At 41.5% G+C, this 23,029-nt stretch overlaps 1 protein-coding gene across 1 annotated transcript in view; it reads left to right on the top strand.

The window, feature by feature from the left end:
* LOC122792954 (integrin beta-2-like) overlaps positions 1-23,029 on the top strand; it is a 1,413,174-nt gene that overhangs the window by 1,164,027 nt on the left and 226,118 nt on the right. Inside the window, exon 13 of the mRNA XM_044060545.1 lies at positions 18,427-18,646. Within this exon, the coding sequence (XP_043916480.1) occupies positions 18,427-18,646 (220 nt within the window). The remainder of the gene's footprint in view (positions 1-18,426; positions 18,647-23,029) is intronic.

Genomic DNA, 23,029 nt, shown 5'->3' on the forward strand with positions numbered 1-23,029 from the left:
AGATACGACTTAATAGAGTTGAAAAACTAAGAAGTCTATGAGAAAAAAACTCACAAAAATTATCAAAATACACACTTAGCTGGAGAGGAGCAGCTCTACATGGCTGAACAGACCGTGGCAAACTAGATCTGAGGTAACAGGGAGAAGGGCATGATGGGTAAAATCTTAGCTCAAGAGGTTTGTGGCTGACGTGAGCTTGAAAAAAAGGCCGGCTCTGTTCCGAGGTCAGAACCGAATCCCAAGAGTAAGGAATAAATGAAGATTAACAACATCAGATCTTAGGTTTCACATTTTTTGCGTCTTTGTGTCATGCACATAGGCACATCTGTAGTGGGCCCCTAGTGGATCACTGTATTAGCCACTTAACAAATCAGAAATAAATAAATGAATACCTACTGTTTAATTTGTGTAGGTTCACATAAGATAGACAAACAAATACACACACACACACACACACACACACACACACACACACACACACACACACATACATGCATGTATTTAGGTAGGGCACACTGCTTTAGATATTTATAAATGGGATGACATCCTTGAATCAAAGACTGTTTTATTGAAGGGTTTTTGAATCATATGTGTCAAATGAAAGTTTCTATTAATGCCATATTTTTCAAAATTGTTTTTCATTATGACAGCTGAATCCATGTGTTTGTTGTGCTGAATTGCTCTTGCAGTTTTATTTAGTGTTGTTTATGATCTTACTGTATAGACAGTAGAGCAGGACAGGCTTTTGATGAAGGTGTTAATTGCTTCTTGTCTTCTATTGTGCAGCCATAGTATTATACCTCTCAAGTATCCACATTTTTGCAGAATGTCTAGATTTTTGCCTCATGTTTTGGTCTGTTCCTCATAAAATGTGTGGTTTTCTGGCAAATTATTTGGAAGTGAAGTCAGTAAATAATGAGTTTCAAAATTCATGTTACCACAATTCCTGTTATTCTAGCAACTACCTAAGTTTATAAGAGCAGCAACTGAAATCTGCCCCTACTTTTTTGTATTTCTCCTCCCATTATTTTAGACTTTATCCAGATTTCTTGTGCAAAGAAGTTGAGAGGCATGCATGCATCTTGAGATAGTATATTTAAAGACAGATCATACTTCTATAGGTACTGTGCTTTTTTAAGGAACATGCTCTGACAAACCAAAATACTGCCAGCCCAGCTAGCTGGAATTTTATAAATAATTATATGTCACTTGAAAATATTAATATGATTTATATAGAAATGTGACACTGCCAGCCCAACTATCTGGAATTTTGTAAATAATCATATGTCATTTGTGAATATTAATATGATTTACATGCTTGCCTTACAAATGAAAGATAACTATATGCTGTGTGTATATTAAACTACTGGTGCAGAAGTGTGTGTTGAACTGTTTGTTATGTACTGAGATTCAAGAATGTAACCACAATGTAGCCTACTGGAAAAGAACAGAAATGTATGTTTTGATGGTAAAAGCTGGAACCTAGAGTTAACTTGCAAACCCTCAAGAAAATAAGTTGAAATAGTTTATGATTGTGTTATCTCAGTTTCAGCTCAGCAAGAAGACAGGATGTCTAGAGCTAAAGTTTTTCTATTGTCTTGAAACAGAAATAATTACTAGGTTTAAAATGTAAAAGTGCTCAACTATTTTACGACTTCCAGTTCTAGGCAAACTTCTGAGAGATATGTATTTTGACACAGAGGTGCTAAATTCTAAATTTCTGTTAGCCTGGGAACTAAGGGCAAGTGACAGATAGTGATGTCATCCAGCTAACCCAGCAGTAATGTTTTGATATTAATTTCAAAACTGTCAGAAACTGCACATTTTGTATTTGTCTTTGGACCTAGAAACATCTCACTCATTAGCACTCCTGCCTGCATTTTGCTAATAGTAAGTAACTAGGGAAAAGTGATTTATTTTAGATATAGATAGGAATGTAGTGAAGATTAGTTTAGATGTTTTCTGTTTTTATTTGAGACTGTCCTGCAATGTTGTTTAAAAATATTTCCTGTGATTCTGAGCTCTATAGTCACTGTGTTGTTTGAGTATTGTTTTGTTATTTTATTATTTATTATTAAATATATTTAAACCTTTTAATTGTGGCTGGTTTGTTTAGAGATATTTAAGCTCTTAAAATACTTGCATATGTATTTGGTGACACTGTATGGGCCACTCCAGTAGCCTTAGTCTTGGTCACACTTACCATTTGGAGAATAGTAACATTACACAGTAGGAATGGACACCCTTTGGTAAGGGCCTTATAGTAGCTAATAAGTAAGGGTGGCTGGTGGCAGCTGGTACTACCTTATAGCCTGAGCAGAAGGGAATATAGCTAGTAAACCTGTGCCAGCCTTTCCCAGGTGTGTGTGTGTGTGTGTGTTTGTATATCAATCAAATCTCAAAGTGTGTGTGTGTGTCAGCTACTTGGGCAGGGACACAAAGCAGTGGTTGGAGGTCTTAGCTTGGCCACTCGGTTGAGATCTTAACCCTATAGCTGTACTAGTGGGGAGTCTTATTGGGGATCTGGAGAAAGAGGAAGAAACCAGCCCCAGACTGACTGTGATCTTTGTGTGCTCTTAAGGGAAATTGTACTTTACTGTGTGTGCCCTTGTCATCTTCTCAATGTGTACAGCCCTCACTGGTGCTAGTGGTGAGGATTGAGGCTCCTTGATTACTGGACCAGTGCAGGGTAGTCACATATTAATTTTTTGACAGTGGTGGGATAGCCACAGCACATATTAATTGGTTGAATTTGGTGAGATTGCCACATCAAATATTAGTTGGCTTGTAGTGGTGTGGATATTGAATTCCTGTAGCTTGTGTACAGTGATCACTGTACCCTAAATCAGTCATGCAGTGAACATTCAGAGTTCATATCACAATTGTTTTATTTTTTTGTTAGCTTGGTTAGTCAGGGAGAGCAGAGGAGTATGGCAAGCTGACAAGGAGCCAGTTGGCTGAGATGTGTCAGGCTAAAGGACTGGTGCATGCCAACCTGACTAAGGCAAACATGATTGCAGGTTTAGTCACAGTTGCATCACAGAATAGCAGCCAGGAGGACAATCAGACTGGCCATGGAGATGTACTACTCTTAGAAAATGGACAGCTCAACCTTTCCACAGAGGACTTAAAAATCCATCTGGAGTTAAAGAGACTTGAGTTGGAGGCCAAGCATTTAGAAATAGAAGCAGCAGAGAGACTGAGACATCTGGAGGCTGAGGAAAATAAGAAACTGCAATGTCTGCAGGCTGAGGAGAATGAGAGGCAGAAACAACATGAAAAGGAGATGCTGACTCTTCGCCAGGGTCATGGAGGTAATGGGGAAGGGAGCAACCGAATCCCAGAAGCAACAAAAGTTAGTAAATTTCTTCCACAATTTACAGAGGGGGATAATTTTGATAGTTTCATTCATATGTTTGATAGGGTATGTAAACTGTATAATGTTGACCAAGGGCTGTAGGTATGGTTCCTGACCCCCTTACTCCATAGTAAAGCTGTAACTGTTCTTTCCAAACTGTCTGATACTGACTGTTTAAATTATAATGAAAAGAACTGCTTGCTAGAATTTTTTTAAGTTAACACCTGAAGCTTATAGGAAAAAGTTTTGTGAGCATAGACGCAAGGCAGATGAAAGTGTGTGTGAATATGTTGCTGAAATAAGTACTTATTTTCATAGGTGGGTGAATGGATGTCAGGTCATCACTTCTGAAGGGCTGGCAGACCTTTTGGTGAGGGAACAAGCCCTTAGCACTTTGCCTGAGGACATGAGAATCTGGTTAGCTGATAGACACTGCAATACTGTAGATGAGTTGGGGAAGAAGGGAGACCTATACCTAGCAAGTAGGGCATCACTGAACAAGAAAGGGACACCCAGTGCTGCTCATGGGTCTAAGAGAACCCATGGTGGGCAGCCCAGACTGCCCCAACAGAGTCTGTCAGTAGCAGGGGAAGCCACTAGTCCAGGTGCACATCCAGGACTAGGGTTAAATGTTTTAAAATCAACCAGTGGAGCCAAGTAGCATATAGATGTCCACCGAGGCAAGGTGGGGAACAAAAGGTGGGAAAGCCAGTAAGTGGGAATGACAAAATACCAATAGTAGGTTGTCTTGAGACAACAAGGGTACCAAACTATCACAAGAGGTTATATCCTATCTTAGTGAAGTGGAAAGAGGCCATGGCTGAAAGAGAGAGAGAGAGAGACAGCCTCTGATCTAACCATTGTGAAGCCTGCAATGGTTACAGAGGAGCACTACTTGCTTAGGCAGCCTACTCCAGTCAGAGCTTTAGGAAGGACTCCATTCCAAATACCTTTGGCTAGGGGTTCACCTTGACTGGGAGGGTGGAAAAGGAAGCAAGCGAGTAGGTGTGTTTGAGGATATCCCTGCAGATGTCCTGATAGGGAAGGATTTTGATAATGCAGTGCCTTGTCTGCATGCAGTTACATGCAGTCAGGCTTGGAGACAAGCATGTGGGTCTGGTAGCCTGGGGTAGACCCAGACAGACCACACACTTGCAGCCAGGACTGGTGAGGTTGTTACTTCAGGGAGGGAGCTACCCTGTAGCAGTGAGACTGAAGGTGTGCCACAGCTGCTTGTGGGTACTGATGTTCCCTTGGACAGAGTGACTGCAAGGATAGAGGCGAGTAGTAGTACCCAGCCTGACAGTGAGGCACAGCTGTCAGAGGATACCAGACTTCCTGTGGAAGGGGTGCTGAGAAGGGTTACAAAGAGAGAGTTGCGACAGCCTCAGCTCTCAGACCCTACATTACAAGGCCTGAGGGAGGTAGCTACCGAAGCACCTGATTCTCAAGGGAAGGGAGAATCTGTATACTGGGACTAACTGCATAGAGAGTGGACCCCTGACCTAGAAGGTGAGAGAATACAGCAGTTGGTAGTGCCTAGACCCTACCATCTGGCACTTCTAGCCATAGCCCATGATATTCCCTTTGCAGGTCATATGGCCATAAAATGTACCAAGAGACATATTATGCAGAACTTCTATTGACCTGCGTTTTCCAGACATAACAGGGTACTGCTGGACCTGTGAGCAGTGCCAAAAGGTAGGCAAAGCAAGCAGGACACAAGGAGAAAGCTCCTCTGAGCCTTTGCCTGTGATTGAGAAGCCATTTCAGAGGGTAGCTATGGATATTGTAGGGCCTCTGAATACCCCAAGGTCCACAGGGAAAAAGTATATCCCAGTGGTTGTAGATTATGCAACCAGATACCCTGAGGCAGTGGCTCTATCCTCCATTGAGGCAGAAAAGGTGGCAAATGCTTTGTTAGAGACTTTCAGCAGGGTAGTTTTCCCGAAAGACGTGCTGACTGACAGAGGTGCCAATTTCATGTCAGACCTGCTGGCTTGTCTGTGAAAGTATTGTGGGGTTAAGCACCGTAAGACTACCCTTTATCATTCCCAGACTAATGGTCTTGTTGAGAGGTTAAACTCTACCCTCAAGTCCATGCTACGGGCATCTGCTGACCAGTTTAAGAGGGAGTGGGACATGTATTTGCCCCATATATTGTTTGCTTACAGAGAGGTGCCCTAGGAATCCACAGGAGTTTCACCCTTTGAGTTGTTGTATGGGCATAGGGTGAGGGGACCTCTATATTTGATTTGAGATGAGTGGGAGGGTGAGTTTAAATCCCACAAGGTGTCTGATGTTCATCGTGTTACCCTGCTGCAGTCATCACACTTGGGTTATCCTGTCATCAGGAGGTCCCGCAGTCGGCCAGAATTCCAAAGTCTTGGTCCGGCGTCAGTTGCTGTCGCTTCTTCCCTGACATCAGTGCGCCAGGGGTATATATAATGCATCCAATGCCATTTTCTTCAGTCTTTCTTGCCGCACGGTGCCTGAAGCAGAAGCAGTTCGCAAGTGCCGGTCTGCCGACTCCTGAGATTTTCGAAGTCGAATTTCAGATCCGAAGTCTTCAATAAAGCTAAGTACCCTGTTGGGGAAACTTTTCTTGCCTCAGACCGATGTCAGAAAAAGTTAACAATTGTATTTCTTGTGGGAAGCAAATACCTCATAAGGATTTTCATTCTTACTGCATACCTTGCCTAGGCCCAGATCACGACGTCACTAGTTGTCGTTTTTGTGCTAGGTTTAATAAGCATACTATAAAAAGATGCTTTGATTTCGCATGACACTACTTCGGTAGAAAATTTAACTACACTATGCCGTCGGAGCAACCGACTACCGGCGTGCACAAAAAACGCAAGGATAAGGACAGGCAGCCTAGACCCAAGCCACACTCCGAGGCCTCGGCTGGTCTGGTCTCCGGTTCACCAGTCTTCAGTGAGGCTCCGACGCAGCCCCTGACTACCACAGATCTGGAACCCGAGACCGCTTCGGAACTTTTGGCGGAATTTACTAGGCCGACACAGCCATTTTGTTTAGCCCCTACCGATGACACTGCTGAAAAAGATGTCGGTCCTGCAGAAACACCTTCGGTTTCTGAAGGCATCTTCAGACCGACGACGCTCACCATAAAAACGTATCCTAAGCTTAAGACTCCTACTAAACCTAAAAAGACTGCACTTCAGTCTCCAGTTCAAGGCCCCATGCCTAAGAAACAGATGCTCAAAATGGCTGAAGATTTGATCTCTTTAATCAGGGGTTCCCAACCCCCACCCGACAAAAGCCCTAGACAAGAGGAAGATTATGCCTCCTCTGATCAAGTGTCTATTTCCTCAGGCTCCTCTGAGGACCAAGATTACTCTTTCTCCCCTTATGAAGATTCTGATGCTGAGGATTCTATTCCCTCAGCTTCTCCTCCTGAAGACTACTCCTTTGGGGAAACTTTACACACTATGAGGGAACATTTTCACTGGGAAGGTCAGGACTACTCTGACTCAAAGAAAAGGCTCAGAGAGTTTCTTTTACTCCCCCAGCACAGACCACTTGCCATCCCCCCAGTTTTAGACATTGTGGATGATGTTTACTTAGAATCCAGTTTGAACCCAGATTCTCTGCCTCCTGCTCGAGCCAAACCTGACAGATACTATAGAGTGCCTGATTCCCACAAATTCCTTTATAAAAGCCCTGATCCAGAGACTATCTCCCAGGGTCCCAAAAGGGCTAAGGCTTCTATGGCAAAACATCCTGTACCCTCTAAAAGGGACTCCAGAGCACTAGACAGGTGGGGGGAAAAATGTTTACACCTCAGCCACTCTAGCTATGAGGGCGCTAAATTGCCAATTTCACGTTAAAATATCAGCAATTTCTAATGTCTCAGTTAAAACAAAAAATGAGCACACTCCCTCAACAGTCTGAATTGAAAGAAATGCAGGATCTGTTGCATGCAGCTGAACAGGTGGGCAAACATACTTTACAATGTGGGTTTGATTCTTTGGAGGCTTCCTGCAGAGCAGCTGTCACTGGGTCTGTTATACGTAGGCATGCTTGGTTAAAGGAACAAACTCTGCCTGAGCATGTTAAAGCAAAGCTTCTAGATGCTCCCTTACAGCTGGATGTTCTTTTTGGAGTTAAAGCAGAAGAAGTCTTAAAGAAAATGGAGGATGAGGCAAAATCAATGCAGACAGTCAAAGATTTCCTACAGGTACAGCCCCCTCACTTCAGCAGAAATTGGCCAACAAAAAAATTGGTCCTTTCCAGCTACTGACAGACCACAGAGGTGTAAATACATACATCCAAGAGGCAGAGGACAACCACAAGCCCAGTACAAACCTCGACAATGGGGCACTGCAGCACAGAAGGGAGGAGAAGACAGGTCCCAAACTACCAGAAGGCAAACTCAATGACTTGCACCTCATCTGGCCAAGCAACACTCTCTTGGCTGCCCCCTTGGGAGGAAAACTCGCACTTTTTTCAGACAACTGGCACATGGTCACAAAGGACAAATGGGTCCTAGACATAATTTCACGAGGATACAGATTCCATTTTCACACCTTGCCAATGAAAAGAGGAATGCCAAACCTGCCACAAAATCAATGGGCAGAGGCACAAAAACAAATTACAGCTCTCATGGACATGAGAGCCATTCAACTTGTACCTACTCGAGAGCAAGGCCAAGGATTTTACTCAAGACTCTTTCTAGTTCCCAGAAAGGACAATGCCTGGAGACCAATTCTGGACCTTTCAATTCTAAACACCTTCTTACAAGTACCCAAATTCAAGATACTAACACTACAGCAGCTTCTTCCCATGTTGGGCAAGAAAGCATGGCTAGTAACGTTGGACCTCAAGGAGGCATACCTGCATGTCCCTATCAGACAAAGTTGCAGAAGATACCTCCGTTTCATTGCAGGTTCAACCCATTACCAATTCTCTGCACTGCCCTTTGGCTTATCTACTGTGCCCAGTGTCTTCACAAAATGCCTGGCACCAGTAATTGCATATTGCAGACAAAGAGGAATTCAAATATACCCATACCTGGACGACTGCCTCATGCAAGCAGAAAGCAAGGACATCCTCTTACAGCATCTGGTTTTTGTAAAACATCTTCTAAGTTGCCTAGGGTACACAGTAAATGAAAAGAAATCAGAACTAGTACCCTCACAAAATATGACATTCCTGGGTGCCAGCTTGAATACAACGGCCCAGAAGGCTTATCTGATGCCAGACAAACAAATACAACTGACTCAATATTTCAAAACAAAGGCAACAAAGACCCAGCTACCTGCAAGAAAAATTCTGTAGGCCTTGGGCTTCATGGCATCTTGCATACTACTAATACCATTTGCAAAGCTGCATATGAGGAAATTACAGTGGTACCTAAAAAGCGTATGGTCTCAACACAGCCACAGCTTGGACACAATGATATCTCTCATTCCCTGCCTACAACAGGAGTTTCTATGGTGGTCACTGGCATGTCACCTCAACAAGGGTCAGCCTTTCACCTTGCCCCCAGCCAGGCAAACTATCACAACAGATGCATCGGACTACGCCTGGGGGGCACACATGGCAGGACAGTGCGTTCAAGGCGTATGGACTGCAGATCAAAGGAATCTGCACATCAATCAAAAAGAGATGCTAGCTGTACAGAATGCTCTGACAGTCTTCAAGAATCTATTACATCCAGGACAACTTACAATAAGGACGGACAACACCACAGTAATGTGGTACATAAACAAACAAGGGGGTACACACTCCTACCCTCTATGCAGGCAAGCAATGACCTTGTGGAACACAGCTCTGGCTTACCAAGTTCAGTTACAAGCTCAATTTCTGCCAGGAAAAAAGAACACATTGGCAGACGACCTCAGTAGAAAAATCATGGATCCCCATGAGTGGAAACTGGATCCACAAGTATTTGCAATGATAACTCAAAAATGGGATGTTCCAGACATAGACCTGTTTGCCAGTCCTCAAAACTATCAACTAACAAAATTTTGTACAAGGACACTTCACCATCAAGCTTGGAAAGTGGACGCACTCTCATTCAGTTGGAAAAACCTGACAGTATATGCCTTCCCTCCATTGCCTCTCCTCACAAAGGTGCTTCTGAAAGTCAGAAAGGAGAGAGCACGACTGATACTCATAGCCCCAGACTGGCCACGCCAGCACTGGTACCCACTATTGAGGAATATGGCCCAGGGCCCACCTTGGATTTTACCACAAATTGCCCATTTGCTCACACAGCAAAACAATCAGATTCTTCACAGCCAGCTAAAAGCCTTAAATCTGGCTGCATGGCAAATCACCTAAGCATCCAGCCAGCTCCTCTTTCCCAAGCAGTTATGGATGTTATTCTGGAAGCTAGGAGGCCCGCACCAGGAAGGCCTATTCGGACAAATGGAAAAGGTTTTGTGCCTGGAACCAAGCTAAAGGACAAAACACACTTCAGCCTCATATGCCTCAGATTCTACAGTATTTAACTGAGATGTTGCACAAAGGACTTTCTTTTTCTTCCATTAAAATCCATGCATCAGCTATTTCAGCCCACTACAACACGGAACCACCCTTATTTTCACATCCACTTCTAAGGCAGTTCCTCAGAGGGGCAAAAAACATTAGGCCCCCCCAGGAGAGCACCTACACCAACATGGGACCTCAATTTCGTTCTGGAAAAACTTACACTACCTCCCTTTGAACCAGCTTTCTCTGCAGATCTACAGTTCCTATCATGGAAGACTGCCCTGCTGCTAGCAATAACTTCAGCTAGAAGAGTCTCAGAGCTGCAGGCACTAATGGCAGTGGAACATTTCCTCATTTTCCATCAAGTCAGAGTTTCTCTACGAACTAATCCTTCCTTCATGCCTAAGGTGGTTTCCAGTGTGGCTTTAAATCAAACCATTCACTTACCCACCTTCTTCCCAAACCCACAGAACAAAGGAGAAAGACTCCTGTATTCCTTGGACATTCACAGGCAACTTCGTTACTACTTGGATAAAACTAAGGCTTTCAGAAAATCTGACCAGCTCTTTGTATCCTATGCTACAGCTTCACAAGGGAAGGCTATATCAAAACAAACCATTTCCAAATGGATAGGACATTGCATTCGTTTTTGCTATACCCATCCTGCTACCATTAGGCCCCACTCTACCAGGGCAACAGCTACATCTACAGCCTTCCTCAGGGGGGTTCCAACCAAGGAGATTTTGGAAGCTGCAACTTGGAGTTCAGTACACAGCTTTACCAAACACTATCACTTACCACTTTACTCTAAGACTAGGGCTGGCTTCGCCACTGCAGTTCTGCAGGGCCTTCTACCATCCTCTAACCCTCTATAACTCCTCCGCCCATCCATAGCTTTGGGATTCTACCCAAGTGTGATGACTGCAGCAGGGTAACATGATGAACATAGTACAGATTTTTACCTACCATAAATGTAGATGTTCGAGTGTACACCCTGCTGCAGTCCATGTTACCCTCCCTCCATCCCCTCTGATCTAACTGGCTAAATCTCTACAATACCTTCCTGATGTATTTGCTTATAGCTGGAGGGATTTTGTGTTTGTGCAAAAATTACTTAATTTGGTACTAATTACTGACCACCTTTTTGGGGGCACCTGACATCTGGGGCAAGAAAAACTGAAGAAAATGGCGTCGGATGCATTATATATACCTCTGGCGCACTGACGTCAGGGAAGAAGCGACAGCAACCGACGCCGGACCAAGACTTTGGAATTCCGGCTGACTGCGGGACCGCCTGACGACAGGATAACCAAGTGTGATGACTGCAGCAGGGCGTACACTCGAACATCTACATTTATGGTAGGTACAAAACTGTACTTTGTGGCATATGTCCTGAACCTCAGGACGAGGCTCAGAGAACATGGGGTCTTGGCCCAGGAGAACCTGGCAGAAGCCTAACAACAGAAAAAGGTCTGGTATGCTGTAGGGCAGCAGGTAATGGTTTTCATTCCTGTCAGACACAACAAGCTGCAGGCAGCTTGGGAGGGACCCTACAAGGTGGTAAGGAAGGTCAGTGATGTTAACCACATGGTAGAACTGCTAGGCAGGAGGCAGGGGCACAAATTGTACTACGTTAACATGATGAAACCTTACCATTAGAGGGAGGCCCTTTTACTAAGTATTTGCAGTACAAGGCAGGAGGAGTCTGAGGGAGATGTACGGATACATACAGCCAGCCAGGAAAATACCAAATTACTATGGTGGAGCCTAGGGTTGCAGACATATGATGGGATAGTGCAGCACGGTACTGGGGTCAGCAATGCCAAGGCAGCTGGAATCTCAAGACAGGGAATGGGGTAAGGTATTCCCAGATAGGCTCAACCCTCTCAAGCAACATTTCTCAAGGGTCAATTGAAAAACTAGCTTGAGTTCTTGTGTGTGTATGTGGAGGGGGGTGTGTGTAACACACTGAAATACTGCCAGCCCAGCTAGCTAGAATTTTGTAAATAATTATATGTTGCTTGAAAATATTACTATGATTTATATAGAAATGTTACACTGCCAGCTCAGCTATCTGGACTTTTGTAAATAATCATATGTCATTTGTGAATATTAATAAGATTTATATGCTTGTCTTAAAAATGTAAAAGAACTATATGTTATGTGTATATTAAACTACTGGTGCAGAAGTGTGTGTATGTTATGTACTGAGCTTCAAGAATGTAACCACATTGTACCCTACTGGAAAAGAACAGAAATGTATATAAACTATATGCCTATGAAAGTGCATGTTTTGATGGTACAAGCTGGAACATAGAGTTAACTTGCAAACCCTCAAGAAAATAAGTTGAAATCATTTACGATTGTGTTATCTCAGTTTCAGCTCAGCAAGAAGACAGGATGTCTAGAGCTAAAGTTTTTCTATTGTCTTGAAACATAAATAATTACTAGGTTTAAAATGTAACTGTTTTACGACTTCCAGTTCTAGGCAAACTTCTGAGAGATATGTATTTTTGACATAGAGAAATGTGAATAATTTAACTGCTGAGAGCTCTTTTAATGTCCAGAGTAATACTAGTAATACTAATGTTGTTTCTTCTGAGGTTTCAACTGTTATTAAATCAACTAATATCAATAGTACGACTGCTGAAACTGCTGAACTATGTACTACGCCTAGTACATCTGGCATTGCCCCTTTAAATCTGGCAACTTTTACCAAGCCAGCAAATACACACCCAAAGCCAATAAATATGCTAGGCCATACAGGGACACTCCCTTTACATCTCCCTATTCAACTGAGGGAGAAGAGATATTCACGCTCGCAGAGCAGGGGGAGAAAATGGCAACGGCTAATGGAGGAAGGTGGAAAGCAAACGCTCAAAACTATGTGGACAGGTTAACTAATTCAGTTGTCTATAATATTTCTAAAAAAGACTTGAATGAATCTCAGATAAATCATGGACTTTCATTTATACCAGCTCAAGATTCTGTATCAAGTGAGACTATTATTGATATTAAGAAATATGTTTGAAATGTTATGCTTAAAATTATGTTTAAAGAATGTGATAGTACTGACACGGATTGTTTTAAGAAACCACGTGCCTTTCAATCTCCTTTACATCCCGTTCTAGATACCTTTTCTTAAAAATGGGAGAATGATCTTCTGAGTATTTATAATACTAGTGGCATGAAGAGGTTTTTTTCAACTTGAATAGAGCTGAGCGGGGGGCTCTATTACAATTACAAAGTGATGACGAATTAGTTATAAAGTCCCCCGATAAGGGCGGGTCCATCGTGGTGATGGATGCAACATTTTATAATGAAAGCATTTTGGAGATGTTGATGGATCTGTATGTTTATACTGAAATAGATTATCCTTCTGTTGAATTTTTACATGATAGAGTAATTCCAGTTTACATGATTGCTATTGCAATAGATTGACTTCTAAAGAGCTGTTTGATTATTTATCGGCGGAATACCCTTTGATTCCGATCTTTCAAGGGCTCCCAAAGATTCATAAAAATGTAACTAAATCTCCTTTTAGACCCATAGTGGCTGGTATTGGCTGGATTACTGAGCTAATGTCTATGTTTATAGAAAAACAGCTCAGACTAGTCATTGAGACACAAAATCAGGTACTAAGGGAGACAGAACAGTTCTTAAATAAACTGATTCAGTTAGTGAGTTAACTTTCAATGGGGATTTATTGCTTGTTAGTAAGGCTGTAGTATCCTTGTTTACATCTATCCCCCATGATAGAGGCATAGAAATGCTGAAAGGTCTCTTAACATCAAATAGTAGATATGATATAGTGACTATTGACCTGATTTGTCTATTTTTAAAGATGGTGTTAGAGAATAATGCGTTCATGTTCAATGAGCGCATTTTTCTGCAGAAAGTTGGCGTAGCTATGGGCACTAGTTGTGCCAATAGCTACGCCAACACTGTGATGGCCCAATGGGAAAACAAGTATGTTTTTAATTCTACCTTTTCTTCCCATTTAGTGTTATAGAAGAGGTTTGTAGATGATCTTTTCTTTGTTTGGAACAGAGACCATGAATTATTGATGGAGTTCATCCAATATTTAAATAGCACTGAACGATTTTTATCTTTTACATCCAGAATTTCAGACAAAGAGTTAGACTTCCTGGATGTGAAACTGTTGGTTGATGAGTTGAGCATCTTACGACGACCCTGTTTAGGAAAGAATGTAAGCGGAACACGCTGTTACAGCTTGATAGTATGCATGCAAGACATGTCTTTAAAAATGTAGCTAACGGACAATGTTTAAGTTTGTCCAGGTTAAACAATGATGATACACTTTTTGAGAGAGATGTGACATATTTTAAACAGGAACTACTAGACAGGGGATATAAAGAGAAAGAGATCGAAGAAGCTACCAGTTTTACTCATAGAAATAGGAAAGGAAAAGGGAAACAGTACTTTTCACATAAAACAACTGAGATGGGTGAGGGAAGGAGAATTAATCGTGTTAAGAAGCATATACTGGTAACTTTATTTTATACCTCAGATGTAACAGAAATCATGAAGGTCATTAAAAATAATTGGTCAATTTTACATCTGGACCCTGATGTGCACTCTTTAGTAGGTGAAGAACCGAGGTTTTGCTTCAAAAATAAAAAATCCCTTAAGAGGCAATTATGTTACAAGCATAATAAGAAAAATGAAAGGACTAATTATATACCATCAATGAAGAGCTGTCGCAGATGTAATTTCTGCATGTATATAGATCAAACAGTAGAATTTTCTCATCCAGTTACAAATAGAAAATTTTATTTTAAGGTGGTAGCTGACTGTCGCAGCAGGAACTTGATTTATCTGGCTAAATGCCGAGTATGCAAATGTTTTTATATAGGCAAAACCAATAGGTCTTTACTTGAAAGAATGAGGGAACATGTATACCACATACATAGATATCTGGAACATAATGCACTAGCAAAGCACTTCATGGAATATGGGGAGCAATATATATTTGCTTTTAGGGTGATAGAAATTATTCAACCCAATGCTCGGGGGGGGGGTTAGGAATTACACAGAAGAATGTGAATTATCTTGGATCATAAATATGCAGGCAGATAGGTTCCCTGGTATTAATGAAATAGCCTCTATAAAACCAGCACTGAAGGCTAGAGGTCTCTAAGTAATAATAGCAATATGAAGGTTGTTTTTATGAGATTAGATGAATAATGCATTTAAACTGCTTTGGTTCTGTAATGAGTTGTCTGAAGAAGCACATTTTATTGTGTGAAAGTGCTTACCTTGTTCTTATGTTTTATTAAACCTGTTTTTTACGAATACCAGTCGTGCCTTGGATACCATTTTTTGGTTTGGAATAGATAGGAATATAGTGAAGATTAGTTTAGATGTTTTCTGTATTTATTTGAGACTGTCCTGCAATGTTGTTTTAAAATATTTCCTGTGATTCTGAACTCTGTAGTCACTGTGTTTGAGTATTGTTTTGTTCTTTTATTATTTATTAAATATATTTAAACCTTTTAATGATGGCTGGTTTGTTTAGAGATATTTAAGCTCTCAAAGTACTTGCATATATATTTGGTGACATTGTATGGGCCACTCCAATAGCCTTAGTCTTGGTCACACTTACCATTTGGATAATAGTAACATTACACAGTAGGACTGGACTCCCTTTGGTAAGGGCCTTATAGTAGCTGATAAGTAAGGGTAGCTAGTGGCAGCTGGTACTACCTTATAGCATGGGCAGAAGGGGGCATAGCTAGTAAACCTGTGTCAGCCTTTCCCAGGTGTGTGTGTGTGTGTGTGTGTGTGTGTGTGTGTGTGTGTGTGTGTATGTGTATGTGTGCGTTTGTATATCAATCAAATCTCAAACTGTGTGTGTGTGTGTCAGCTACTTGGGAAGGGACACGAAGCACTGGTTGGACAGAGGGTGAAGAGGTCTTAGCTTGGCCACTTGGCTGAGATCTTAACTCTGTAGCTGTGCCAATGGGGAGTCTTATTGGAGATCTGGAGAAAGAGGGAGAAACTAGCTCCAGACTGACTGTGATCTCTGTGTGTTCTTAAGGGAAATTGTACTTTAGTATGTGTGCACTTGTCATCCTCCCAATGTGTACATCCCTCACTGGTGCTAGTGGTGAGGATTGAGGCTCCTTGATTACTGGGCCAGTGCAGGGCCATCACACATGCTTTTATTACTGCGGATAATAAGTCCATTTACATACTATGCAATCCTCATGCATAGGTTCATAGGTTGGTACTAGGCTATCAGCCCTAGGGCCTATACAAGCCTAGCCATAACAATTCCCTGGCTATTTCTTCCCACACTATTTACTTCCCTGGACCTCTGTCTAGCAGGGCGACTGACATGATCCCTGGGGTGAATTTCCTTTCTCCCATCCAATCGTCAAGGTTCCTTTTGAAGAGGGCCAAAGAGGCACTCTGCTTGACATGTATGGGCAATCTATTCCAGAGTCTGGGGAGTCTCTGAGTCAGGAACCTATCCCTCCAGCATGTTTTGTTTATTGTGATGACAAGGTTTAGATCCCTGGAGCATGTGGCTCTGAGGGATTGGGATTTCTTTAAGTGTAGCATGTCCAACAGCTCTGAGTTTGACATGGCCTTGTATGTTAAGCAGAGATCGCCTCTGAGTAGACGATATGCAACACAGAGTATAGCTGGAGCATTATGCACTCATCAGCAACTCAAGTAACTAGGACCATTTTCATAAAACTTAAGTTTCACAAAATTCATATTAACATAATAGGGTCCAGCCTAGAGCCTTTGTTTACATCATGTGAAAGGAATAAGAAACACAACAAAAACCTGCAATTATTTGCCTGCAAAAACTAGCATTTTGTAACACATTTTTCAGATACTTAATACACCAATTAAACTAAAAACCCACACCTTTAATTAAAGAACACTCTGTTGGCAGTCAGTTGCTCTCCAAAGCTTCTGCCTTCCTGTTGCATTTACTGATCCCACTAAAACCTCTTAGTAAATACACTGTTATTGTTTCCTCATCTGACATTTCAGTTCCTGCATAATGTACCTAACCTTTCTGACCTCTCCAATCTCTCATTTGGGCAAGCAGCTCTGGTGGTGGTGGTAGTGGGGTTTGAAATAGGGATCAGGTGTAGGGGTTTAGGATTTGGAAATGAAAAGGAAGTCTTAGGTTTAGGGAGTGGAGAGTTTTTGGGTCAGGGTGTAAATGGTGAATTTAGGTTTAGGGAAGGTGGATGTGGAGTTTTTGGTTTATGGAGTAACTGGGGTCTTTAAAGTTATTGAGAGGTTAGTGGAGGTTTAAGGTAAGGGACTGAGATGTCAGACTTGGAACTATGTGGTTGATTTTGGTTTATGGTTTAGGTTCTTGCAGGGCTAAGCAGTTTATAGGACTGGGTGTTAGGAAGACTTTGTAGAAGTGGAAGATCAGGCTAGTAGAAGTTAGAGCATTTGCTTTTTCAAGCAAGTAGCAGTAAGAAGGTACTACTAGCATGTAAGCACCTGTAGTAGACCCATTTTCTTTTGTAGAAATATGATGTAAAGAATTGCTTTAAAATATAAATGCACTTCAGTATAAATGTTTACAAAGTACTGCCTCGTTCACTGTTTAAAAAATATATATTTGAAAAACTTAAGAAAAACTAATAAGTTTTTCTATGCTATATTCTTGGTATGTGAAATACTATAGAATTTGTAATTATTGCCTTTTTTATTTTCTTTTGTTGATGTTATGACTAAAAAGGGTCCATGAGACCAGTGCACCTACCAGATATAACAAATATAGAAATTAATAAGTAAGTAACAATACCAGTCCTGGGTCCTTAAGACAGATAAGATTGTCCATCCAACAAGTTGTTCTGAAATGCTTATCTTCAAGATAAGTGGAAGACACCAGAAGGTAAGACATGACTAGAGAGTTTCTGTCATGAATTTTGCTGTTGCAAACAGAGACTGCATTGTTAAAAAGGAAGTCATCTTAATAGTTACAAGGGCAGATATGCCAATGCTATCGGTATCATTTTTTTTCACTTTACTACCCAAAATTTTCTGTTAGGATTTCTCCAAATTTCTGAAATGCTTAATAAAATCTGCCTTCTACCTGGGACTAAAACATATTTTAAAAACCATCTAGGACTTGTTGTTGTTGTGTCTTTCGGCTTATCCCGGTTAGGGGTCGCCACAGCGGAACTCCGGTCCGCTAATGTTTGGTAGTGGATCTTTACGTTCCGAGTTACCAGCCCTGACGCACAACCTTCAACGAAGGCACGCCCATTCACGCATGCCTCCACACAGAAGACGCTCTAGCTGAGAATCGAACGGGACAATGTCTTGCTGTGAGGCGACAATGCTACCGCAGCACCATCTAGGACTAAGGGTAGCATTTTAAAGTTTGAAGCACACAGATAGCTAAGCATATTCTTGTAATGCTTGTGTCCCCAAATTATTCTGGGGATGCTAAGTTCACTGTATTTGTTGTTGCTAACTACTCATCCAGAACTCAAGGATATATATTTGTACTTGTTAATTTTGAAATATCACATCTCTGAATGCCATTTGTTTGTTTTATGAGAAAATATGTGCAGTCCTTTAATTTTGTTTGATTGTTTCAGGGCACGGCGAGTGTGACTGTGGAAATTGTCGCTGCGAAGCAGGCTATGAGGGAAAGGCCTGTGAATGCAAGGCCTCCTACGATGGATGCATGACTGCTAGAGGCACAAAGTGTAGTGGGCGTGGATACTGTGAATGCAATACCTGTAAATGCATCGCTAACTATGAGACACACCTCTGTGAATCCTGCCCCAGCTGCCCTTCACCATGCCGTACCTATGCGTAAGTAAATCTGATGCTATGTGATTCAACAAAAATATTGTCACATGTAAAAACACTTACAGAATAACATGCTTTTCATAGCATCTTTTAATATCTCAGGTGCATTACAAGACAACATTGCAATATAAAAACATTAATTTGGCTTGAACATCTACATTTCTAACAACCTGATAACCTTTAATAGCTAATAAGAGGTAGCAAGGAGAGAAAATAAACAGCTCAAACAATTAATGCATTGTAAACTGACAATAAAATTGGCCCCACTCTGTGGCATAGAAGGACAGAGTTCTGAGTATACCCCAGATGATAATCGAATGACAGCAGGAAGTTAGAGCAGACAAGGGGATGGGAGTGAGTAACCAACATCAGTTCTTCCATCCTTAAGGGAGGGAGGTGGTCCAGTCTGCTGCAGTACTGACCCTTTTCAGGAATGTGAGTGATATCTAATGCAATACTGTGGACCAGGATAATGCTGTGCTGCACAAGGTCAGGGGACTGCGTCTATATCACGTCATCGAAAGTTTACTTAATCGAATCAATAAAGGTCAAACTTTATTGATCGATTAGGCAAAACTTTGAATAACGTAAAAAAAAACTAAAAAAAAAAACTAAATGGCGTAAGCAGGGGGGCAAGTCCCCCTGCACCCCCCCACACCCCCCCTACTTAAATATACCAACTCCGAGACTGCACTACATTGAGGTAAACGGAAATTTCCCCTTACGGAGATTTCCGTTTAGTTGCATGATGTTCTTCACTTTCGATATTGTCGTGCCGACAATATCAGACTCAATATTGTCAGTTTATGACAACGTGAAGTAGACCCCAGGAGACTGACTCATTTGTATAATGCATGCAGGCATCTCTCTAAGAAATGACTGTTCTGAGTGTTACAGCTGTTATGGAGCCTGGGTAAGGGACTGCCCCATGTATGTAATGGCCTACTACTAGCTTCAAACTCATTTCCACGTAAATAAATAGACCATCCTCTTTTTCTTAAATCACAGAATGAATGGGCCATAGAGCTATCACCTTGGCTGGACACAGAAAGTCTAGGGTTCACTTTGAGGAGAAACAAAGGAGTTTATAAAAGGCTTTGAAGGGAGGCTATAAGACAGTACAGAGAATAGGAAAAAAAGAAAGACAGAAACTGGTAAAGAATTTAAGAGTAAAATAAAAATAAACTAAAGGGAAAAACAGTAGAAATGTAAATCTGAATAAAAAATGCAAAAGAAAGCTTTTATCAATACACCTTTGTTGTATTGTAAGCAGCTGTGGTTAAATATATTTACTGAACAGAATGAGATAGTATTAAGCAAGGAAGAAATGGAATGGCATATAATATTCCATGGCTTTCCAAATTTTATTTTTTGTTGTTGCAGGGGAGGGCAATCAGTAATCAGAAAAAAAGATGCTCAGCTTTGTCTTTAAAATGGAGTTTGATGTCATAGTCAACAGAATGCTTTTTTCTGGGGTATCAAGGAGCTTGATGATGTGTTAGTTCCAAATCCACTGTTTTTTTTCTGTGCTTCAGGAAGCCTATGTTACTGTTTGAAGATGATTACAGTTAGTTAGGCAGAAACCCCCACTGTCATGGTTTAAAACACCTCTAAATATTGCTGAAGGTGACTGGGTTTTTTTTTTAGTAGTATTAATCTGTGTCCAATCCCATACATGTCCTTTTATCGATAAGAATAACCTCATACTGGCATATCTGAAGGTATAAGAACACAGTTAGTGAGAGTGTGTTTAATGTTAATCAGTGAGGCACACCACAACTTATACTGACACATAGCAATAACATTGTCTAACCCATGAAGCAATAATAACCCTCTAAAAAGGGATACATAACAGTAAGTGGCATTACTGATTTCATTAAAAATATTCTCATTCTGGCCGTAGGCTTCTGTTACCAAACATATCACTGTAGGGCAAAGCATTTCTCTTCAGTTATAGAATGAAGCTGACTCCAGTAGTATCAGTGAAGTTTCATTTTAAAAAGTTACATACTGTAATACATAACAAATCCTATTTAGTAAAGCAGAAAGCTCCAGTATTTGAAGAACTATCATCAATTGTTCCATGCTACACAGAATGTATGTCTTTAATATTCACTGTTTTAAGATTCAGCCAGAACATCTGACAGCATGGCCCTTACAGCTAGACACATCAGTATACAGTGACTACAGAAGTCCACAAAGAAATCTGCTAATGCAGTCCATTAGCTCATCAGGGCTTCATATCACACACATCCATTGTAAATGGAGCAGATACATATCCAAGCCTTAGTTAAACTTTTTTTATATATATGTACAGTACTTGTAGCATTGGGAAGGATGTAACTCTTGGTATAACTCTTAAAGAGATTGCCATCTGTAAAGCATTCTGTGTACCAGTACTTAAGTCATGTGGTCTTGTTTCTGTACTAATGGGAAGTCTGAATAATAAAAGTGAAGAGTGGTCAGCACAACACCTCTGCTTGCTATGATGTCCATTTCTATTAGGTTGTACTTTGTGAAAATTTACATTTATCTGGTTGAGTGCTATGTCATTAGAATGTACATGTTCATGACAAACATGTCATGGCCCTGAATGTCAGCACTTGAGACAGCCATCCATGGTTTGCATGTCGATTACTGAACATTTTCTTATGTACGGAATTAGGAAATGAGTGCTGATATGTTCAGTGTTAACAGTACAAGCTCAGTGCTGGAAAAGGCCTTCAAAGAGTTTGCCTCCTAATAATTCAGGGTCAAAACTCTTAAACTCAACCAATGATCCAAATTACACTTAAAAGTGCTGCTCAAGTCTGACTTCCTGATACTTATGGGAATATTGTTCCATCATATACCGGCTCTCCCATAAAATGAATTACTCCACACAGTTCTTCCAAACTTTACATTAACCAAAAAGTTGCTATTCCTAGTATTTAATAAGTGATCTGCTGTTGTCTTTTCCCTCCATCACAACCTGTGGGTTACCAGATCCATCTAAGATCCAAAGCCAGCACCTTCAGAATCGTCAGTTCTCAAGCTCCAACTCCTCTCCCCATAATTCCCTCACGTAACTGTAGCTCCACATATCTCATTTGTCACCACTGCCTACAGATGTAGTCCAGTGAGCTCCTTCACAATAAATGAAAATTTTCATATTATTATTCCTTTTTTGCCACCTCTACTTTCTTTTATATTTATATAGCTTAGTTAGCTTGAATTAGTTTAGATAGCCTTACAGTAGCTTTATTAGGATTGTCAAGTTTGTTTGCAAGACACACACATGACAAATGTGTTTACTGTTTTAATAGCGAGGCACATGGATGTTGAATGCCAGGCTTGCATTGCCTTTGACCCTATAGTCTTAGCTGACAGGAGGACTGAACTTTTTGTTAAGGGCCTGCTTCTTCCTTCCGCCACTTCTCCCACTCTCTCTGCATCTGTCTCTCCTGCAAAAAAGTTGGGAGATAAGAAGCCAGATAAGAGAGAGAGAGGCAAGGGGAAATCTTCTAAAGGCAGTGAAAAAGTAGAGAAAAATATGAATACAAACATTCTTCTTCCTTGACAGAGGACCAGAGGGATATGAAGATCCACTGATCTTTGGGTCCTCCAGCTTTGGCAACAGCCTTCCCTTTGGTGTCCTTTTAGCACCAATCATCCAGAAATTATGGTTCTGGCTTCAGAATCTTTAAACTCCCCTACCCTCAGTATTCCCAATCTCTTCCTATTAGTGGCTCTTTCTTCCACCTTGGCCAGGATCCATTCTCCTTTCCATCCCATTACCCTTGCCAAATTCTCCCCAGAACCATCTCCTACTCAGAGTCAAGCCTCTACTTTCCTGATCCGAGGCTTGGATCTGCCAATCAAGAAGGTATCAAAGCCAGTGTCCATGGCTTCTTTGACATCTACCAGGTCAGTCTGGAGCCTTAGTGCAGAGCTTTCTGCAACCCAGATGGACCTAGGAATTATCCCTTCCTCTTTGGTTTCATGGTCCAAGACAGTGATGCCTTTGGCTCCAGCCTTTCCAGTTCCTCCCTCGGCCTACCTCTCGGTGCCAGTGCCCATGGATCTGAATGTTCACTTGCCTTCCACCATGTCGGAAGCCTCAGGCACTAGATCAATCCTTGATGTTCTTGACTCTGACTTTGTTGGAGAATGCGTCTCAGAGACGAGGTGTCTGGTTTGACACCCTGGGGGTCAACACCAGATGCCAGTCTCCTGCTCATATCTGCTGGGAACCAGGTCCAGCCTTCTGTGTCGAGGATTGTTTTTCACTTTGAGACTGGTACCTTGATAGCTAGGTCAGATCTGTCCCAATCCATTCCTCTGTTTCCATGGCTACTCATTAAATTGATCTGTAACAGCTTGCCCATTTGGGCCTTGAGACAACCC

This window comes from Protopterus annectens, chromosome 2.part0, assembly GCF_019279795.1.
Source record: "Protopterus annectens isolate FY-2018-M chromosome 2.part0, PAN1.0, whole genome shotgun sequence".
NCBI classification, from domain to species: domain Eukaryota; kingdom Metazoa; phylum Chordata; order Ceratodontiformes; family Protopteridae; genus Protopterus; species Protopterus annectens.